Source organism: Balaenoptera musculus, chromosome 21, assembly GCF_009873245.2.
Source record: "Balaenoptera musculus isolate JJ_BM4_2016_0621 chromosome 21, mBalMus1.pri.v3, whole genome shotgun sequence".
NCBI classification, from domain to species: domain Eukaryota; kingdom Metazoa; phylum Chordata; class Mammalia; order Artiodactyla; family Balaenopteridae; genus Balaenoptera; species Balaenoptera musculus.
This window is the reverse complement of record NC_045805.1, coordinates 14,076,391-14,097,961: the sequence shown is the minus strand read 5'-3', so window position 1 is coordinate 14,097,961 and position 21,571 is coordinate 14,076,391. Positions and strand designations below refer to the sequence as shown.

The 21,571-nt window shown below is 40.9% G+C and overlaps 1 protein-coding gene across 8 annotated transcripts in view; it reads right to left on the bottom strand.

The window, feature by feature from the left end:
* SNX25 (sorting nexin 25) overlaps positions 1-21,571 on the bottom strand; it is a 114,093-nt gene that overhangs the window by 61,167 nt on the left and 31,355 nt on the right. For 7 of the 8 annotated variants that reach the window (XM_036838977.1, XM_036838973.1, XM_036838972.1 and 4 more), the window contains exons 3-5: positions 20,729-20,945; positions 16,426-16,598; positions 15,119-15,305 (exon numbers count right to left, since the gene is read on the bottom strand). In XM_036838977.1, coding sequence (XP_036694872.1) covers positions 15,119-15,305; positions 16,426-16,598; positions 20,729-20,945 — 577 coding nt within the window. The remainder of the gene's footprint in view (positions 1-15,118; positions 15,306-16,425; positions 16,599-20,728; positions 20,946-21,571) is intronic. The other variant, XM_036838974.1, reaches the window with a different exon arrangement.

Sequence of the window (21,571 nt, the reverse complement as noted above, 5' to 3'; positions counted from 1 at the left end):
ATTTTTGTCTTTGTCTTTTAAAGAAACAAGCAGTACCTATTGACCTCACCCCTCCCTCAACTCTTCATGTTTTAAGTCCAAGAAGCACCATCTCTGGCCTCCCTCCACCTCTCACTCATTCCTCTCCTCTCCTCTCCTCTCCTCTCCAGAGAGGAATAAGCTTTTAATCTGATCACAGAGGAGGAGGAACTGGGCCTGTGAAGCACAGCCCTTCTGCTCCCCTTCCTCTTAAGGGCATGTGTTCCCTGCCTCCAAAGGGCAGCCAGCAAGTAGACTGCACCTACCAGGGAGACGGAAGGAGGGAGCAGCGGGGACAAGCAGAGGGATTCCGACCCAGCAGTGACAGGTGGGAGAGAATGTCTAATTGTGAAACTCAGTTTCAGAAAGCGCACTGCCTGCATATATAAACTACATTGTCCAGGATCTCCAGTAATAAGAGTGACACTGTGGTCTTCATTTGCCTTATTTCTTGGCCCTAAGATGGGTCAGACTTCAGGATGGAGAGAGGACCACTGCTATTCATTAGGCCTCCTCAAACCCCAAGATGAAACACTGCATCCCAGTGGGCCACTAGGAACCGCCCAGTCTTCACAAAGAAATTAAATCTATTTGGATCCTTAGTCTAATGATCATAAACAATAACAATAATAGTATCAGCTAACAATTAGGAATATACAGGTCCTGGGCCAAGTGCTTTACATAAACTGACTTGTGGTCCCAACTGTCGTTCAGAAAGCAGGTAACCCTTTACCCACGCCTAACACGGCACCAGCGCTGCTCTAAATGCAAGCACATAATGAATTCTTTAATTTCAGAGACATCATAAACTTCTTCATACCAAAACTCCCCTTCTCGTATCAAATTTTACATTGCTGCCAACACTTACTTGTCTTTCCTCCTAAATGAAAATAATCTGTGTTCTCGGATATGTTTAACTTCCACCTCTGTGCCCTCTGCTATTTCTAAGACACTAGAAGCAGTTATATTCTAAAGTCAATGTACTTTTATTTTTCATAAAACTGAAAGATCTTTTAGAACACTTTTCATAGGCAGCCTCACATTTTAATGTGTTTTTTTAAAACTAAATTTATATTCATTTATTCTTTTCATAAAAATTTGCCAGGCTTCTGTTTTACACTTACGAATTTCCATCTCCCTGTCCACCCACACGAGCCTTCCTCAGCAGTTCACACGTGCTCAGTGATTTCTGACACGCTGCAGTAGGTTGTCTTAGGTATGCGTGATTTCTTTTTTCTTGTTCCTCTACAATGTAATCCTATTTTACTGCAAGATTCACGTCTTCAGAATCACTGTTCAAAACACTGCACATTCAACTAATTTAAGTTCTTCTACACAGAAGCATGCAATTTTAAGAATTTTAATACTTTTAATATTATCCTCATGTGCAAATGCACCTAAACTGATTCAGAGCTGAAAATCCACCCCCTTACGATATCTAGAGAAAAAGTACTAAGCGACCCCTCTGTAACCCATTGTTAGGCATGATCTCTTAAGTTAATCCATTCATTATGCCCATTGCCTCTTGCTTTAGTCTGGTAAAACTGAAAAACACCACACCAACCTCAGTATGTGCCAGATAAAAGGTTCCCCTTCTCTTCTCCAGACTAAATAATCCTTAATCTCTTTAATTTTAAACATTTCGTTCATTATTAGAATTTCCTATCTATTTTTAGATGCTCCACAGTGCTCTTTCAATGAGGGTCAGCAGTAAACAAATACAGAACTGAAAACTCTAATAAAGATTTGGGCTGGTGGCAAGTGAGATTCTGGCAGTGACACGCTGCTCTGATTTTCTTTCTTACTACTTGTTTCTCTGGCAGTCTGTCACTGCCTTAATAAAAGATGATGGTACTTCTGATGGCATTGTTCCCCACGCAAGGATTAGTGCCTGCAAAGGCTCACGTACAGTAGATAGATAGAGAGTTATCTCCACACTTGCAGAAAATCCCACAAGGCTGGGGTCGTGTGTCACTGCTGTTCTCTGCCCACCTGGCTAGCAAGTTACCCAGCTTTACATATGGGGTTTGAAGTCAGACAGACCTGAATTCAAATCCCAGCTCCGTTACTTATTAGCTTTGTAATCCGGGGCAAGTCGCTTTCCTCTCCTCAACCAAATAGTGAGAATCACAGTACCTACTTCACATGGTGGTTGTAACAATCAGATGATAATTATAAAGAACCTAGCACCGTGCTTGACACACATCAGATAGTTAACAAATGGTAGCTTAAAAACAAAGAAAGTTTTCCTTTCTTGAGCATTTGCTTGGCATCTCTTTAACCCTGGCAAATGCCCAGTCCAGGGAAGCAGTCATTTCTCCAATGCCTGTGTGGGAAGCAGTGCTATCCTGCCTCACTATAACTACAAAACATGAAGTACTGTAGCAAAAACAGCTATTTGCCTCTTCCATACCCATTCTTTTTCCTTCCTCAGTAATAGAATCCTCCATTTTTAACGAAGCCTAAGGGTGCCCAGAATGAGACTACTTGCTTTTTCTCAATTGTTTCGACCAACGAAACATAAACAAAAATGTCATGTAGCAGCTTCCAGAAATTTCCTTAAAAGACAAGCAGTACAGGACCTTGGCCACCATGTTTCCCTGCCTCCATCCCACTTCCTGGGATTAGGGTATGACGAATGGCATCCTAGAGAACATCCTGAACCAGGAGGACTCCGGAATACAGGATGGCAGAGCAGTGAGCCAGGGGGAGCCTGGGTCCTTGAGGAAGGCGGGGCCCCGTACCAGCCCTGGACTGGGTACTGCAGACTTCCCTTAAGCAAGGAGGAAGAAAAACCCTCTGTACTTTGACAAGGCATCATTATTTTGTGGGTTTTCTATAATTTTCAGCTGTATCTAATCCTAACTAATATAAGTACAGTACCTCCAAACTGTTCACGGGGTTAAACCAGTGGCTCTTAAGCAAGGACAATTTTGTCCCCCAGAGGACATCTGGCAACGTCCAGAGACATTTCTGGTTGACACAGCAGCGCGGGTGCTACTGGCGTTCAGTGGGTAGAGGCGCTAGGGATGCTGCTTACATCCTGCAGTTAACAGAACAACTCCCACAACAAAGGGCTGTCAAGCCCCACATGTCAGTTTTGCCGAGGCTGAGAAACCTCGGGTTAAACACACCTCTCAGTAAGGTCAGTGATAAAATGCCCTCTGTTCATTACAGTAATCATGGCAGAAGAATGAGGCGTCCTGATTAGTCAGTATTCTCCTCAACAGAGTTACCATATATCTCAAACAGTAATAAACAGTTTTCAAAGAATCAGAATATAATGAATCACATGACACGACATCTAGCCGAGACTTCAGACTGGCAGCACGTGAAAGCACATTACGTTTAAGAGAGATTCTCGGTGCATTAACTGCATTTTATAATCACCTGGGGAACTGATGCCCCAGATCCACTCTAGACCAGTTACATAAAAGTTCCTGGGGGTGAAGCCTAGGCATCTGTATCTTCCATAGAGAACCAAATAATCTTCATCAGGGTACTTTTCACAAATGCGCTGAAGAATTACAGAATGCAGGCAGCCCTGGATGTGCCAGATTCCTGGACCACGGTCTGCCTACTTCTTTACAAGAGGTTCCACTGGGGCAAAACCTTTCACTGCTCCTTTGCTTAACATTCACTTTGACTCCTGCTTTATCGTCAAAATAAAGGAACACACAGTCCTTTCTCTAGTATGGCTGTGACGTGGAGTTTCACAAATGGATGCACCTAGACTCTGAACACTGCTCTGCCTTCCTTGACGGTGGTCATCACCCCCACAGCCACACCAGGTGGGAATCTATTCAGCTGCCCTTTAACATCCTGCATCAACATGACACTCAGATTTCTGGCTCCTCTTTTGTTAGCAGAGTTGATCACTGCTCCTACTAGAAGACCCAGAAAATTCAAAATATTAAACCAGTCTAGCTCCCATATCCTCATTTTGACATCTTGGATGCCAGAAAAGGAAGTACCTCAAAGGGACAGCAGGATATCAAACTGTAATGTTTTAAAGCCTGGTTGATTCTAACATACAGACAGGGTTAAAAACCACTAACTCAGGCCATCTTGAGTTGAGTGTCCCGTGAGGAGCTTCAGCACACGTCCCGAGCTGAGGCGTCAGCTCAGCCGTTTCACGAGGAACTCTGGCCTGAAGGGCCGGGGGCAAGGCCTCTGCACGGGGCCCACTATGAGCAGGTGAAATAGACTAAGCACAAAGGGAAAAAAGGTGGAAGGGCTAGGCCTGAAGTGAGATTGCCAGATCTATGTCCTTTCCAGATGAAATGTGGATCCTCTAGAAACAGGAGGTGTGAAGAGAGAGGACCTTCAAGATGGCGGAGGAGTAAGACGTGGAGATCACCTTCCTCCCCACAAATACATCAGAAATACATCCACATGTAGAACAACTCCGACAGAACACCTACTGAACGCAGGCAGAAGACCTCAGACTTACCAAAAGTCGTGTGGCTGACAGGGTCTTGGTGCTCCAGCCGGCTATCAGGCCTGAGCCTCTGAGGTGGGAGAGCCGACTTCAGGACTTTGGACCACCAGAGACCTCCCAGCCCCATGTAATATAAATCGGCGAGAGCTCTCCCAGAGATCTCCATCTCAACGCTAAGACCCAGCTCCACTCAACGACCAGCAAGCTCCAGTGCTGGACACCCCACACCAAACAACTAGAAAGACAGGAACCCAACCCCACCCATGAGCAGAGAGGCTGCCTAAAATCATAATAAGTTCACAGACACCCCAAAAACACACCACCGGACGTGGTCCAGCCCACCAGAAAGACAAGATCCAGCCTCATCCACCAGAACACAGGCACCAGTCCCCTCCACCAGGAAGCCTACACAAGCCACTGAACCAACCTTACCCACTGGGGGCAGACACCAAAAACAACAGGAACTACGAACCTGCAGCATGCAAAAAGGAGACCCCAAACACAGTAAGTTAAGCAAAATGAGAAGACAGAGGAATACACACCAGATGAAGGAGCAAGGTAAAAACCGAGCAGACCAAACAAATGAAGAGGAAACAGGCACTCTACCTGAAAAAAAATTCAGAGTAATGATAGTAAAGATGATCAAATATCTTGGAAATAGAATGGAGAAAATACAAGAAACGTTTAACAAGGAACTAGAAGAACTAAAGAGCACACAGACAATGAAGAACAACACAATTAATGAAATTAAAAATTCTCTAGAAGGAATCAATAGCAGAATAACTGAGGCAGAAGAATGGATAAGTGACCTGGAAGATAAATTAGTGGAAATAACTACTGCAGAGCAGAATAAAGAAAAAAGAATGAAAAGAATTGAGGGCAGTCTCAGAGACCTCTGGGACAACATTAAATGCACCAACATTCAAATTACAGGAGTCCCAGAAGAAGAAGAGAAACAGAAAGGGACTGAGAAAATATTTGAAGAGATTAGAATTGGAAACTTCCCTAATATGGGAAAGGAAAGAGTCAATCAACTCCAGGAAGCACAGAGAGTCCCAAAAAGGATAAATTCAAGGAGAAACACGCCAAGACACATATTAATCAAGCTATCAAATGTTAAATACAAAGAAAAAATACTGAAAGCAGGAAGGGAAAAGCAACAAATAACATACAAGGGAATCCCCATAAGGTTAACAGCTGATCTTTCAGCAGAAACTCTGCAAGCCAGAAGGGAGTGGCAGGACATATTTAAAGTGATGAAAGGGAAAAAGCTACAACCAAGATTACTTTACCCAGCAAGGACCTCATTCAGATTCAACGGAGAAATTAAAACCTTTACAGACAAGCAAAAGCTAAGAGAATTCAGCACCACCAAACCAGCTCTACAACAAATGCTAAAGGAACTTCTCTAAGTGGGAAACACAAGAGAAGAAAAGGACCTACAAAAACAAACCCATAACAATTAAGAAAATGGGAATAGGAACATGCATATCGATAATTACCTTAAACGTGAATGGATTAAATGCTCCAACCAAAAGACACAGGCTCGCTGAATGGATACAAAAACAAGAACCATATATATGCTGTTTACAAGAGACCCACTTCAGACCTAGGGACACATACAGACTGAAAGTGAGGGGATGGAAAAAGATACTCCATGCAAATGGAAATCAAAAGAAAGCTGGAGTAGCAATTCTCATATCAGACAAAATAGACTTTAAAATAAAGACTATTACAAGAGACAAAGAAGGACACTACATAATGATCAAGGGATCAATCCAAGAAGAAGATATGACAATTGTAAATATTTATGCACCCAACATAGGAGCACCTCAATACATAAGGCAAATGCTAACAGCCATAAAAGGGGAAATCAACAGTAACACAATAATAGTGGGGGACTTTAACACCCCACTTTCACCAATGGACAGATAACCAAAATGAAAATAAATAAGGAAACACAAGCTTTAAATGACACATTAAACAAGATGGATTTAATTGATATTTATAGGACATTCCATCCAAAAACAACAGAATACACTTTCTTCTCAAATGCTCATGGAACATTCTCCAGGATAGATCATATCCTGGGTCACAAATCAAGTCTTGGTAAATTTAAGAAAACTGAAATTGTATCAAGTATCTTTTCCGACCACAATGCTATGAGACTAGATATCAATTACAGGAAAAAAAATCTGTAAAAAATACAAACACATGGAGGCTAAACAATACACTACTCAATAACCAAGAGATCACTGAAGAAATCAAAGAGGAAATCAAAAAATACCTAGAAACAAATGACAATGAAAACACAACGACCCAAAACCTGTGGCATGCAGCAAAAGCAGTTTTAAGAGGGAAGTTTACAGCAATACAATCCTACCTCAAGAAACAAGAAACATCTCAAACAAACAACCTAACCTTACACCTAAAGCAACTAGAGAAAGAAGAACAAAAAAACCCCAAAGTTAGCAGAAGGAAAGAAATCATAAAGATCAGATCAGAAATAAATGACAAAGAAATGAAGGAAACGATAGCAAAGATCAATAAAACTAAAAGTCGGTTCTTTGAGAAGATAAACAAAATTGATAAACCATTAGCCAGACTCATCAAGAAAATAAGGGAGAAGACTCAAGTCAACAGAATTAGAAATGAAAAAGGAGAAATAACAATTGACACTGCAGAAATACAAAGGATCATGAGAGATTACTACAAGCAACTATATGCCAATAAAATGGACAACCTGGAAGAAATGGACAAATTCTTAGAAAAGCACAACCTTCCGAGACTGAACCAGGAAGAAATAGAAAATATAAACAGACCAATCACAAGCACTGAAATTGAAACTGTGACTAAAAATCTTCCAACAAACAAAATCCCAGGACCAGATGGCTTCACAGGTGAATTCTATCAAACATTTACAGAAGAGCTAACACCTATCCTTCTCAAACTCTTCCAAAATATAGCAGAGGGAGGAACACTCCCAAACTCATTCTACGAGGCCACCATCACCCTGATACCAAAACCAGACAAAGATGTCACAAAGAAAGAAAACTACAGGCCAATATCACTGATGAACATAGATGCAAAAATCCTCAACAAAATACTAGCAAACAGAATCCAACAGCATATTAAAAGGATCATACACCATGATCAAGTGGGGTTTAACCCAGGAATGCAAGGATTCTTCAATATATGCAAATCAATCAATGTGATACACCATACTAACAAATTGAAGGATAAAAACCATATGATCATCTCAACAGATGCAGAAAAAGCTTTTGACAAAATTCAACACCCATTTACGATAAAAACCCTCCAGAAAGTAGGCATACAGAGAACTTACGTCAACATAATAAAGGCCATATATGACAAACCCACAGCCAACATTGTTCTCAATGGTGAACAACTGAAACCATTTCTACTAAGATCAGGAACAAGACAAGGCTGCCCACTCTCACCACTATTATTCAACATAGTTTTTGAAGTTTTAGCCACAGTAATCAGAGAAGAAAAAGAAATGAAAGGAACCCAAATAGGAAAAGAAGAAGAAAAACTGTCACTGTTTGCAGATGACATGATACTGTACATAGAGAATCCGAAAGATGCTACCAGAAAAGTATTAGAGCTAATCAATGAATTTGGTAAAGCAGCAGGATACAAAATTAATGCACAGAAATCTCTTGCATTCCTATACACTAATGATGAAAAATCTGAAAGAGAAATTAAGGAAACACTCCCATTTACCACTGCAACAAAAAGAATAAAATACCTAGGAATAAACCTACTTAAGGAGACAAAAGACCTGTATGCAGAAAACTACAAGACACTGATGAAAGAAATTAAAGATGATACAAACAGATGGAGAGATATACCATGTGCTTGGATTGGAAGAATCAACATTATGAAAACAACTATACTACCCAAAGCAACCTACAGATTCAGTGTAATCCCTATCAAACTACCAATGGCATTTTTCACAGAACTAGAACAAAAAATTTAACAATTTGTATTGAAACACAAAGACTCCGAATAGCTAAAGCAATCCTGAGAAAGAAAAATGGCGCTGAGGGATCAGGCTTCCTGTCTTCAGACTGGCACAAAAACAGAAATATAGATCAATGGAACAGTATAGAAAGCCCAGAGATAAACCCACGCACATGGTCACCTTATCTTTGATAAAGGAGGCAAGAATATACAGTGGAGAAAAGACAGCCTCTTCAATAAGTGGTGCTGGGGAAACAGGATAGCTACATGTAAAAGAATGAAATTAGAACACTCCCTAACACCACACACAAAAGTAAACTCAAAATGGATTAAAGACCTAAATGTAAGGCTAGACACTGTAAAACTCTTAAAGGAAAGCATAGGCAGAACACTCTATGACATAAATCACAGCAAGATCCTTTTTGACCCACCTCCTAGAGAAATGGAAATAAAAACAAAAATAAACAAATGGGACCTAATGAAACTTAAAAGCTTTTGCACAGCAAAGGAAACCATAAACAAGACGAAAAGACAACCCTCAGAATGCGAGGAAATATTTGCAAATGAAGCAAATGACAAAGAATTAATCTCCAAAATATACAAGCAGCTCATGCAGCTCAATATCAAAAAAACAAACAACACAATCCAAAAATGAGCAGAAGACCTAAATCGACATTTCTCCAAAGAAGATATACAGATTGCCAACAAACCCATGAAGGGATGCTCAACATCATCAATCATTAGAGAAATGCAAATCAAAACTACAATGAGGTATCAGCTCACACTGCTCAGAATGGCCATCATCAAAAAATCTACAAACAGGGCTTCCCTGGGAGCACAGTGGTTAAGAATCCGCCTGCCAATGCAGGGGACACGGGTTCAAGCCCTAGTCCGGGAAGATCCCACGTGCCGTGGAGCAACAAAGCCCATGTGCCGCAACTACTGAGCCTGTGCTCTAGAGCCTGCGAGCCACAACTCCTGAGCCCGCGTGCCACAGCTACTGAAGCCCACCCGCCTAGAGACCATGCTCCGCAACAAGAGAAGCCACCGCAATGAGAAGCCCATGCGCCGCAACTAGAGAAAGTCTGTGCACAGCAACGAAGACCCAACGCAGCCAAAAATAAATAAATAAATAAATAAATAAAATTTTTTTTTTTTAAATCTACAAACAATAAATGCTGGAGAGGGTGTGCAGAAAAGGCAACCCTCCTACACTGTTGGTGGGAATGTAAATTGATACAGCCACTGTGGAGAACAGTATGGAGGTTCCTTAAAAAAATAAAAATAGAACTACCATATGACATAGCAATTCCACTACTGGGCATATACCCAGAGAAAACTTTTTTAAAAAGACACGTACACCCCAATGTTCATTGCAGCACTATTTATTATAGCCAGGTCATGGAAGCAACCTAAATGCCCATTGACAGACAAATGGATAAAGAAGACGTGGCACATATATACAATGGAATGTTACCCTGCCATAAAAAGGAACGAAATTGAGTTCTTTGTAGTGAGGTGGATGGACCTAGAGTCTGTCATACAGAGTGAAGTAAGTCAGAAAGAGAAAAACAAATACCGTATGCTAACACATATATATGGAACCTAAAAAAAAAAAAAATGGTTCTGAAGAACCTAGGGGCAGGACAGGAATAAAGACGCAGACGTAGAGAGTGTACTTAAGGACACAGGGCGGGGGAAGGGTAAACTGGGACGAAGTGAGAGAGTGGCATGGACGTATATACACTACCAAATGTAAAATAGATAGCTAGTGGGAAGCAGCCGCATAGCACAGGGAGATCAGCTGGGTGCTTTGTGACCACCTAGAGGGGTGGGATAGGGAGGGTGGGAGGGAGACACAAGAGGGAGGGGATATGGGGATGTAAGTATACGTATAGCTGACTCACTTTGTTATACAGCACAAACTAACACAGCAATGTAACGCAATTATACTCCAATAAAGATGTTAAAACAAACAAACAAACAAAAAACCCACTAACTTAGTATACCTGAAGGACGCATTTCTAGCTTTATAATCCTACTGTGAAAAGATCTCATGCTCGCTCAGAGAAAACAACATACTACTGCAGAACTACAAATAGCACCTTTAAGGGTTTGTTGTTGTTGTTGTTTGTTTATTTTTAATGCACTCCAGCCTGGCAGAGCTGAATGACTATTTCCTTTCGAAAACATTCATCTAACTCCCAAATATGTATAAAATAAAAGTGGATGGTTTCACTTAGTCTAAGTAAGACGCATTCCCTGGCTTATGCAGCCTACCCCAAAATTTTACTGAGAGCAGTTTGAAGATAATGACCTAAAACCCTAATAAAGTCAGAGGGCAGAGGACTCTCACTGTACCAGAAAAACAACAGAAGAGTTGAGACTATGATTGAAGAAAGCAGCTCCTTTCGTGCTATGTGGCTGATAAGTCTCATCGCCGTGGGTTTTAGACAGAAGTCTGATAAAAAGCAACTCTGCCGGTCAATACGAGTGAGCAGAACTGACCCTTAAAGAGAGGGCAATTTTTTTTTATCAGATGAACAGTAAGTAGCCAAGTAACAAGATAATTTATGCAGCATCACCTACTCTTTGAGCAAAAAGATCAATCTCTGCCATCACAGAGTTGTTCCTGGTAGCCTCTCTAGTGCAAGAAGCAGGGAGTAAAAATTAGTCCTCAGGTCTGTGCCTCAGATACAACGGATAGGGACAACCACCCCAAGGATAAAAGATATACCGGTGCCACATCAAAGAGAACTACCTAAAATGTCACAATAAAGCAATGCCCAAGGAACTGTCTCGTGGTCACAGGTCCAGGAAAGATGCCCCAGGACAAGGCACTGTTTAACCAAGTATACAGAGAGCAACTCTGGACGTGTGTATCTGTCATTGACAAAAATGCCTTTCACAGTATTTTCTCCTAAGGTTCTTTGCCAAGCTTGTTGAGGAGACTATACATTCTTCAGGATTACGATCCCAGAGCTGATGTTGCCAGGCACATTTGACTCTTTGAAGAAGTTCATGCCCCTTGTTACAAGAGAATTTTGCAGCCTGTCTAAAGGAAGTTATCAACATACTTCCCAAGATTTACATGAGGAACTGAAAGCTTATAAAGGGATGGAGGTCAGAAGAATAGGTCATTACATCCACTTAATTAAATACATACATATACTTATATCAAAAAGACACATGAAAATGGATTCTTTGTGCTTCTAATAGACAAGGCACTTTAAGAGTTTGATTGTCTAATCACCAAAGTACCTCCAAGTGTTCTCCCCATTGAAACCTAGAGTAAGGTGTTTCTAACAGTAGGGTGGAGGACACAAAAGAGAAGACAATATGTGGAAAAGGAATAATGCACTAAATGAACACCCCTTCCTGGTGTCTGTACTCCAACACTGCTTGTTGGTGGCAGGTATTTAGAGTGAGGGGAGGTGGTGAGAGGAAGAGGTTAGGAACCTGCAACACTTAATTTTAGTCTCATTTATCAGCAGTCACTGATAGTACTGCTGAAGATGCTCAATGATCATTCAAAAGGCATTCTTCAAAGCGCAACAACCCAAATCTTCCACTAACTGATAAATGGATAAACAAAATGTGGTATATTCATACAATGGAATAGTATTCAGCCAAAAAACTGGAGTACTGATATATACTGCAACATGGATGAACCTTGAAAGCATTATGTTGAGTGAAAGAAGCCAGACACAGGACACATATTGTATGATTCCATTTATATGAAATGTCCAGAGTAGGCAAACCTACTGAGACAGAGAGCACATGAGTGGTTCCCAAGGGCTGCGGGGAGGAGAAGAGTGGGAAATGACTGCTAATGGGTATGAGGTTTCTTTTTACGGTGATGAAACTAGTCTGGAATTAGTGGTTATGGTTGCACGGCCTTTGAATACACTAAAAACCACGGAACTGTCCACTTTAAAATTGTGAATTCTATGGTATGTGACTTATATCTCAATTTTTGAAATAGTCATTCTTTAGTTCAGCTTTTCTACTTCCCCTTAAGTCTCCCAGCGCTCAACAGAGGGCCTGCTTCCTGGGACCCCCAGTGGGCTACCCTTCAGTGTTGCCCTATTTATGAGATCGAGAGGAAGTGATGTCAAAAAAGATTTAAGTGCCTATACTGTTTTTGTTCCATCACATATGAGAGGGAAAGGGGAAAATGATTATGCAGCACTTCTAGCGTAATCTGCTGCCACACAGGGAGGGCAATCCATAACACTCCGACTGCGACAAAAGCAGGCTGTCCAATCGTCCTGGGACGGTAGATACCATGCTTCTGTTTTTCTAAAAGGCAGTTCTTGCTGAGCTACTCCTTTACCGACTCGATGACAAACTGCCAACATTAAGACAGTCATAGTATTTCAAATAGTCTGGAGACTTTCGCTAGCACATTTTAAAGAAGATAAACCATTAATTCTTACCAAGATCCACTCATCTTATAATACAGGAACTGTGCTCAGATACAAAATGACAGATGGTGCTGGAGTACCAATAGCTGATCATTCAAAATAATTAGTTCTGATCAAAAAATGTCTTTTGGCGTCTTTTTGTTACACCATTAACTATGTCACCATGTGTGCAGTGCTGGAATCTTTTGCTTGGTTCAGAAAATAGAACACTCATCCACAAGTCTGGAAGAATGAATACTGATTCACTTGAGTATCTGCCACTACTGATTCTAGATTGTTATCTTAAACTTCCTTGGAGTTTTCAAATGGTCCATGTCTGACCTTATTGTGGAGAGACTGTCTGGCAGGGGAAAATGCTGAGGAATTCAATGCACCCACAATTTATCAACATGAGGTATCACCTGCTCATAAACAGTCTTAGGAGGAAATCGTAATTCCATGTAGGGTGGTCATCACATTACCTTGGTCACACCACACACACCACATCTGGAAACAATATTATAAAAGCACCAGGCAGAGGAATATTAGAGTATAAGTTTGAACAGCGTCTCTAGAACCAGAGCTTGGTGTGTGTGTGTTGTTGTGTTGAGAATTTTAAGGCGACGAGGAGGCAACAAGGGTGTCTGACATTGTGGGCTCTTTCACTTTCTGTGGAATGACACTTTAAAAGGAGTCAGAGGAAGCCACAGTAAGGATGATCTTTGAGTAGATGTGACCTGTAAGCCTCAGGTAACAAACTTGGAATATTGGCTCTTGGGTTCTCTATCAGCTCAAGTGTCACAATTTTGAAAAAGGAATTTCTAGATTCAGACATAAATAATCACAAATCTATAATAAATAAGTACCATATAGCCTATTCAAGATTATGAATGGAAAGAGAAACATGATTAAAATCTTCAGAGACTATATCTCACAAGAATTAAATTACTTGTAAACAAAGTCATACAATCGAACCCATCATTATACATTTGTGGGACCCAGATTAAGATACAGCACAGTTTACAAGAACACAGAGGCATCCACAGTGTGTGCTTCTTAGAGGGTGTATTATTCAGATTAGAAAATGTAGCAGCATAACTCACTTTAATGTTGACCCTGGTTCAGGGGCAAATGTGGCAAGTCCAAAGCCCTCAAACAGTGCAAAGACCCAGTTTCAGCCAATATTTTACTTTTCCGTCAGAGACTTACAAAAATTACCTACCAAAAGCAAAACTGACAGGCCAGAGTTTCCTTTTTCCCATGAATGCTTGTTTGGGGAGACTAAAACAGAAGGGTAACTAGAGAAACAGAAGCCTAGAAAATCCACAAACTACACAATACTATATAATCATACTGTATATGCATAACCTGTATTTTAAAAATTAAAAATAAACACACACACTCACCCCTAAAAATACCTCAAGTACTGTAAAGGAGACTGAACTCCCCTATAAATTAGATTTCTGGGGTATATTTCAAATGTGTTTTCTCAAAACAATTAGTCAAGAACCCTTTATTCCCAAACCTGGGCCTCTGTATTTTCTAAGAAAAATGAAAATCAACACAAATGGTCTACACTGTAATTTTAAAAACACAGCATTGGGCTTCCCTGGTGGCGCAGTGGTTAAGAATCCACCTGCCAACGCAAGGGACATGGATTTGAGCCCTGGTCCGGAAAGATCCCACATGCTGCGGTGCAACTAAGCCCGTGCGCCACGACTACTGAGCCTGAGATCTACAGCCCGCGAGCCACAACTACTGAGGCCCGTGTGCCACAACTACTGAAGCCCACACGCCTAGAGCCCGTGCTCCGCAACAAGAGAAGCCACCGCAATAAGAAGCCCGCGCACCGCAACGAAGAGTAGCCCCCGCTCGCCACAACTAAAGAAAGCCTGCGCGCAGCGACGAAGACCCAACGCAGCCAAAAATAAATACATAAAAAAATTTTTTTAAATTATCCTTTAAAAAAACCAAAAAAAACAGTATTTCCTTCCACTGCTTTTCCAACGTAAGCATCTGAGCAGCTACGCAGGTTCTAACAACTGAACAGCTTTCTATTATAACCTAATTATTTGAAAAACATGATACTTTGAACGAATTCCACTGCCAAGGGAGAAGCTGGATAAATCTTGCTGTTACTGATTAGTAAGTTTTATGGACTTCCTTTATTTCTGCTTCCCTGACAACCACATTTTTTTTTTTTTACCTAACTAGGTAGAGGAGTATAATCAGTAGCACGGTCATGCTATAATTAAAGACCAAATACCTTAGTTGCTTCAAGAACTCAACATCAGAGTTGCTGTTAATAAGCTTGATGAACTCTTCATAGGAGGGAGCATAGGTGTAGGCTCTCTTGTGATGTTCATTCATCTGTTCTCTGTGCTCCAACTGGGCAAGCAACATCTGGTTAATGTAATCTGGATTACTAAGTAACTCCACTACTGGCTTTAAGACTGTGGGACAGAGAAGACAGCACCACTGAAAAGGGTATTCTCCTTTAAAGGAATTGCTTTCATGTTATATAATTGAAACTACATCTGGGAAACATTTTAAAACTACCCAAATGGGCCACAGACACACACACACACCCACACACAGCTACCCATCCCTCTGGGTTTGTTACTAGTTACGGCTACAACCAAGTGGTCGTTTTAACAAATGAGTTACATGTAAAAGAATAATGAAAGAAAGCCATTCGGAACCCAAGTTGTTAACAAAGCTATCAAAATTAAGTACATTCATTTTTTTCCTTTGATTTCTTTTATAAGGTTCAATATGTTTTGTCTGCCAAAAGATGAAAGTTAACATTCTCCCAACTGCTGGAACAGACCTCAGGGAGGAAGTTGTTAAAAAAGTCAATGACACTATGACAGATTCATCCTACTAACTTTAGGTTAAAAAGTTCCCCTTTTCTCTGTGGTTGGCTGTATCAGCTAATGGGTACAGCTGGTTAATCCTGAGATAATAAATGAGATATTAAATCACTGCATATCAAACACAACGTTATTTGTTTGAGATTCTGAGATAGGAAAAGTTTCTCTTAGATGATATTTTCTTCCATTTTTTCTTATCCTAGCTAAGCATTTCCTTGGATACACTTTTTTTCCAATAATCACATTACTTTGTGGTACAGTTCCTCTTTTATTTATTCTAAGTTACATATAGGCATTGTCAATGAATACTGCAGCAAAGGTATTTTAAGAAAATGCATACTAGAGTTTGAGTATAGATAGTCTTTCATAAAGCACATAACTGGCCTGGGTAACTCAAAATCTATCCCAAATGGATACTACACTGTGGTGGGCATAAGGACTGGTTATCCATTATAAGCAACAGAGTGGACTATGTATTTGGTAATAAGTTATATAAAACATCTGTTTATCACGTAGGGCCAAGTGATGCCTTCTTTGAGTGACATTTAAACCTGACCTTTTGAAAATACTTTAATTCCCGTATGTCCCACAGTATACAAGGTGTGCATAGGTGCCATATAAAGTGTTATCACATTCGTATGTAGCACGTTAGCTTGCACAAGTGTCGCATTAGTAATATCAATTACTTAGGAAAGTCTACCTTTTGCTGTGAGAATTTCTGCGAGCATTATGCGTAAGCTGAGAGACTGGACATCCTTTGAGGGGAGGAGACAAAACACCAGAACCCGAGAACACGTTTGTAGAAATCTTACTTCATCATCTGAGTTCCTCAAGAATGCATGCAACACAAAAGGCCTCGGCTGTTCTTCATGTCTGAAAAAAATAAATACATAAAGAGAGGGAAAGGGAAGGAAAGATGTTTCTAGAAACAGTTTGGTTATGTACCATTAGGTAAAAAAATATTTCAAATGGGCAACACATCAGTTTTAATAACTATGTCCACTCTTTGACTATATCAACAGTCAATAATTTTCTCAACCACAGACTAATCTGGAAAAATGCAAATGCATGGTCTTTCGGGATTTCCAAACTTAAGTAGCATCAACCCTCATACATGACTCCCAAGTCACAGCAACAATCTAGACAGGGGTGAGTAGCTCTTTAACTAGAGTATTTTTAAGTCTCCTAGCTCTCTCCCTAAATGTGATCTATAGCTTCATTTTTCCAAAAAAAGAAAAATCTAACAAAGCATTAAACCAGGGTCACCAGATCCTGGCAGCATCCTTCTGTCAGTGTGGATCTGCCACTTGTTTACTCCAACTCCTAGTACTTGCCTCTGGGTTCTCATGCCTTGAGTGAGCAAAAGGACATTAACCTTCAATACATTTCATACGTGCAGTATTATTTAATCTTCCCACCTACATCGAGAAGTAGGTATCATCGTCACCATTTTATAGATGAGATTATTAAGGATCTGAATGATTATGTGAAGAGTCCAAAGCCACAGAGGTAATAAATGGTAGAAATAACTCTCAAGTCCTGTTCTGTCTGACTCTCAAGTCCAGACTCTTTAACGCTACACCATAATCAGAGATTGTTAAAGTGAAAAGGAAAAAAATTTCAGAGATACAGAAGAAATATATGTGAAAACAAGCATTATTTTGTGCCTTAAACAACATGCCTGTGCTTGACCAGTAAACAAAATGCACAGATTGTAAAAAGGAGGCTGTGAAATTAAAGATGCCATTGATGTAATAGCATAAAAACAATCATTTTTAGATTTTCCTGAAACATGCTGGAACAAGACAGATGGGGCAAAGGAAGAGGAAGCAGAGGCAAAAATTAAGTGTGATCTGGATTGGCTTAAAGCAGCCAACAGAACGTCAGCTGGGAAATAAATACAGGCTGACCGGAAAACTGCCTCACACAATTGCCTAACAGTCAACCAGAGGATGTGTTGCTTTTATTAATGCAGTTTATTATTCTCTTGCCTGATAGTGACCAACTCAATTGGGTGCTTCCTGGCTGCCACAGTCATTTTGCAGCCAGTGGAAACCTGTACCCCAACAGCGATTTCCAGGGCGAGGGCACTGTTTACCTGGGGCAGGCAAGTACCGAGATAACCATCGAACCTAGGTTTCTGCCAGTCTCACTGTGTGATTTGTAGAAGGTGATGCACAATCAGATATTAGATCCCCAGCAGTCACCTCCAGGGCACGATCATCTATATGCAAAACACCAGTGACCTACTGGCACTTTTTCAAATACCCATAATCTCAGAGAACAAAGGTAGATTTTTTTTCCTTTAATAAGAATCATCAACTAGAAGCTTCTAGGCATAGCCTAAATCTACCCTTGGCACGAGAAAACTGGAATTCCACAGGAAAGGAGCTTCTAAAATGGAATCAATTCTCTGTTTCTATTATTCTGATGCTTACTCATCACAATACCTCTGTATTATCCACAAAAGCAGTAATTTCAGAAGCTGGTAAATAAATGTCTCAATGAAAAATATACTCTCATGTTGAAATCAGATAATCATAAAAACACTAAATTTCTCTAACCACTTGCTCTTCTCCCAAACCTAAATTCATCAGTCTTCTAACTGGAATAAAACAATGATCTGAAATACTGTCCTCTAGGGACTTCCCTGGTGGTCCAGTGGTTAGGACTCCACACTTCCAATGCAGGGGGGCACAGGTCCCATCCCTGGTTGGGGGGGCTAAGATCCCACATGCCGAGCAGCGCGGCCAAAAAATAATAATAATAATAAAATACTGTCCTCTATTGAACCATAATTTAAGTACTTTAAAATGAGCTTCCACTGACTGAATTCAAACAAATCTTTGACAGTATCCACCAGGCATATATCACAGCAAATTAGGTGCTGTGTGGGATTCTGAACACTCGGAAGCAGAAACTAAGCTTTTGAGACTCCACGGAGGTAACCCAAGAGTCCTATTTCTCTGCTTTCCTTATAAGTTCACATACCCCCTTATTGGAAGTTACTTTCTCTAAAAACAATGGTTTTCAAAGGGTGGTCTATATATAGGCTCCTGTGTGTCCCCAAGACACTTTCAGGGGATCTGTGAGGTCAAAACCATATTCATAGTAACACAAAACGTCCATGTGTCTTTTTCACTCTCACAAGTTGTAGTGGAGTTTTCCAGAGGCTATGTGATGTGTGGTGACATCATCACTCTGATGGTAAGTGGAAAATGTACTGTGTATTCCTACACTTAAAAAATATCTCAGTTTAATATCTAATATGGTAAGTATTGACTGTCGCAGTTTAATATCTAATATGGTAAGTATTGACAGATAGGATGAGTGTCGAGCTGGTAAATGTTCAACAACTGGCTCTCCATGGGGGAAAAAAGGCTCCGATTTATAGCATTTGCCGATTTCAGGTGTAAATACCCACGCCATGGCCAATTACAAACCGACAAGGTGATCATCACTGACCTCAGAGTTGACAGATGTGCACTGTCCGTTCCCGCACCCAGCACAAGCCGGCCCTGGGACACCACGGCTCTAACCCGCTTAAACAGAAGCTCTTTCAGGTCCTTGATAACTTCTATGAGTGTAGAGGGACTCTGAGGCCATGAAATCTGAAAACCGTAGCTCTACAGTAATTTTTTCAAACCGTGGGTTGTGACCCACAAGGAACAAAATAAAATTTAGTCTCAAATGCCATTTTTTTTTAAATGGTAAAGAACAAAAAATATCAAAGTTTTCACAGGTACTGAGCATTATTTGATGAAACTGCATCACAATATAAAATGTATTCCTCATTTTATTTTTAAAGTTTGCAAAAAACACTGGGGGCAGCAAGCTGGAAAAGAACAGGCATATGGCGGCCCTGTGGATTCTGGCCGCATGAACCTGAGCTGGGCGGACATGGGGAGAGAGGGCAACTCGTGGGAAGAGGCGGCACAGCCAAGGACAGAGAGCTGCTGCTGCACGACCCACCGCCCTCGGCGGCCAGGCCCCAGAGCAACCTCACAGGCAGGAAGGGAGTACGTTCTGACAGAGCCGCGAGACAGGGCTTCTCAGAAGAATGCGAGTTACCACCTGCCCGACAAGGACGCCTCTGCTTCCTCATCCCCTGACGTATTTTGCAAATACTTTCTCTCGTCCCGACAGTAGAGGCAGAGCGGTATCAATGAGAAGAGGCCACGGGACCTGTGGAGAGCCCGCTCCTACTCCAACTGAGTCCAGATCCAAACAGGCAGAAGGCTACTTACTGCAATAAGACTGCTTTTTACGTCCCAGTTAGAGGTGCTATGAGTCACCGTACTGTCACTCACACAAGAGTAAGACAAACACTTAAGATCCTATCAGCAAACCTAAGAGAATAAGAATTTGTTATGAGCACAGAAAGGCCTTGTTGAAGTCTTCTTCCATAGGCAGAGTCACCTCACAGGCACAAACCCTTCCCGTGTAACAGAACAAAAGGCTAACAAGCCTAAATATTAGCCATTTTCACACTGAAAGACCTTCTCTAATTACAGCCCACATGCTCCAACACTGAGTCCCTTTTAAAAATCAATTTTCAGGATATTGTGATGCAACAGAGCTCTTAACACAGGACTCACACACACACAAAAATGAACTTCATTTAAACTTTCCTGAAAGCTGAAAACTCACTGACACCCTTCAGAGTGTAAAGCACTATATTTAAATGTTCTGTTTCTAGGTACCCTTAATACTGACTAAATAAATTCGTGATAGTGCTGCTGGCTCCATAAAATTCATTTCACTGTTTCAGTTACTGACAAAATCAAACAAGTCTATAAAGTGGTTTTCTATTAAAAATGTTTTTTAATTTACTCTATCAGAACATTATAACTATCCCCCCAATATGTCTACATTTCCAGCCAAGTGCCAGCAAGAGGATGAATATGCCAGAGTTTTGTTTGACTTCAACCACTTTCTCAATAAGGAAAATATTTTACTGGGAATAAAGGTGAAGGGGAGGTTGTTCCCATTGTAACAGTTACCTGGCGTTCGCCGCCTTCAGGTCACAGAAGTGAGCGAGTAAAGCTCTCACGACATCATTGCAGACAACTCTGACCACGTCCACGTGGCTCAGCCTGTGGCGCAGCTGTCTGGCAACTTCCCAGAAGTCCTCGGAAAGCAGGTGGTAGAGCTGCCCCTCGTCTCTGCTGAGGCTTCCATACCAGGACAGGATGTAGTCTCTGTAACTGTAGTCAAACACTACCGGGAAGAGACAAAGCGACGCGTCGAACATGGGTGAAAGCAGCAGACACCAAGACGGCTTTTCTGCTGGAAGCTGGCCACCTGCTATTTAGTAGTCACTGTCTAAAATATGTGGACTTTTTTTTTTTTTTTTTTGATGTGGACCATTGTTTTTTAAGTCTTTATTGAATCTGTTACAATATTGCTTCTGTTTTACGTTTTGGTTTTTTGGCCGAGAGGCATGTGGGATCTTAGCTCTCCGACCAGGGGTCAAACCCACACCCCCTGCACTGGAAGGCAAAGTCTTAACCGCTGGACCGCCAGGGAAGCCCCTCACTGTTTAAAATTTAAAGAGAGTAGAAAACAAAACAAGGGAAGACATACTCTTTCCTGAAGCCTTTCAAAATGAGAGAGTCTCATCTAACTAGAATTTTGGGGGTGTGGTGACCATAGATACTGGATTTTCTCAGATAGCCCAATCTTTAAATATTCTATCTTGGTACCAAACTCTCTGATTTTTTTTTTTTTAATTTTAAATTGCTCTAGACAGTACAAATAGGACCAATGGGTGGAAATCACAAGGAAGTTGTTTTTTCTGTTCAACATAAGGAAGAACTGAATAAAACCATTAAAGCTATTCGAGA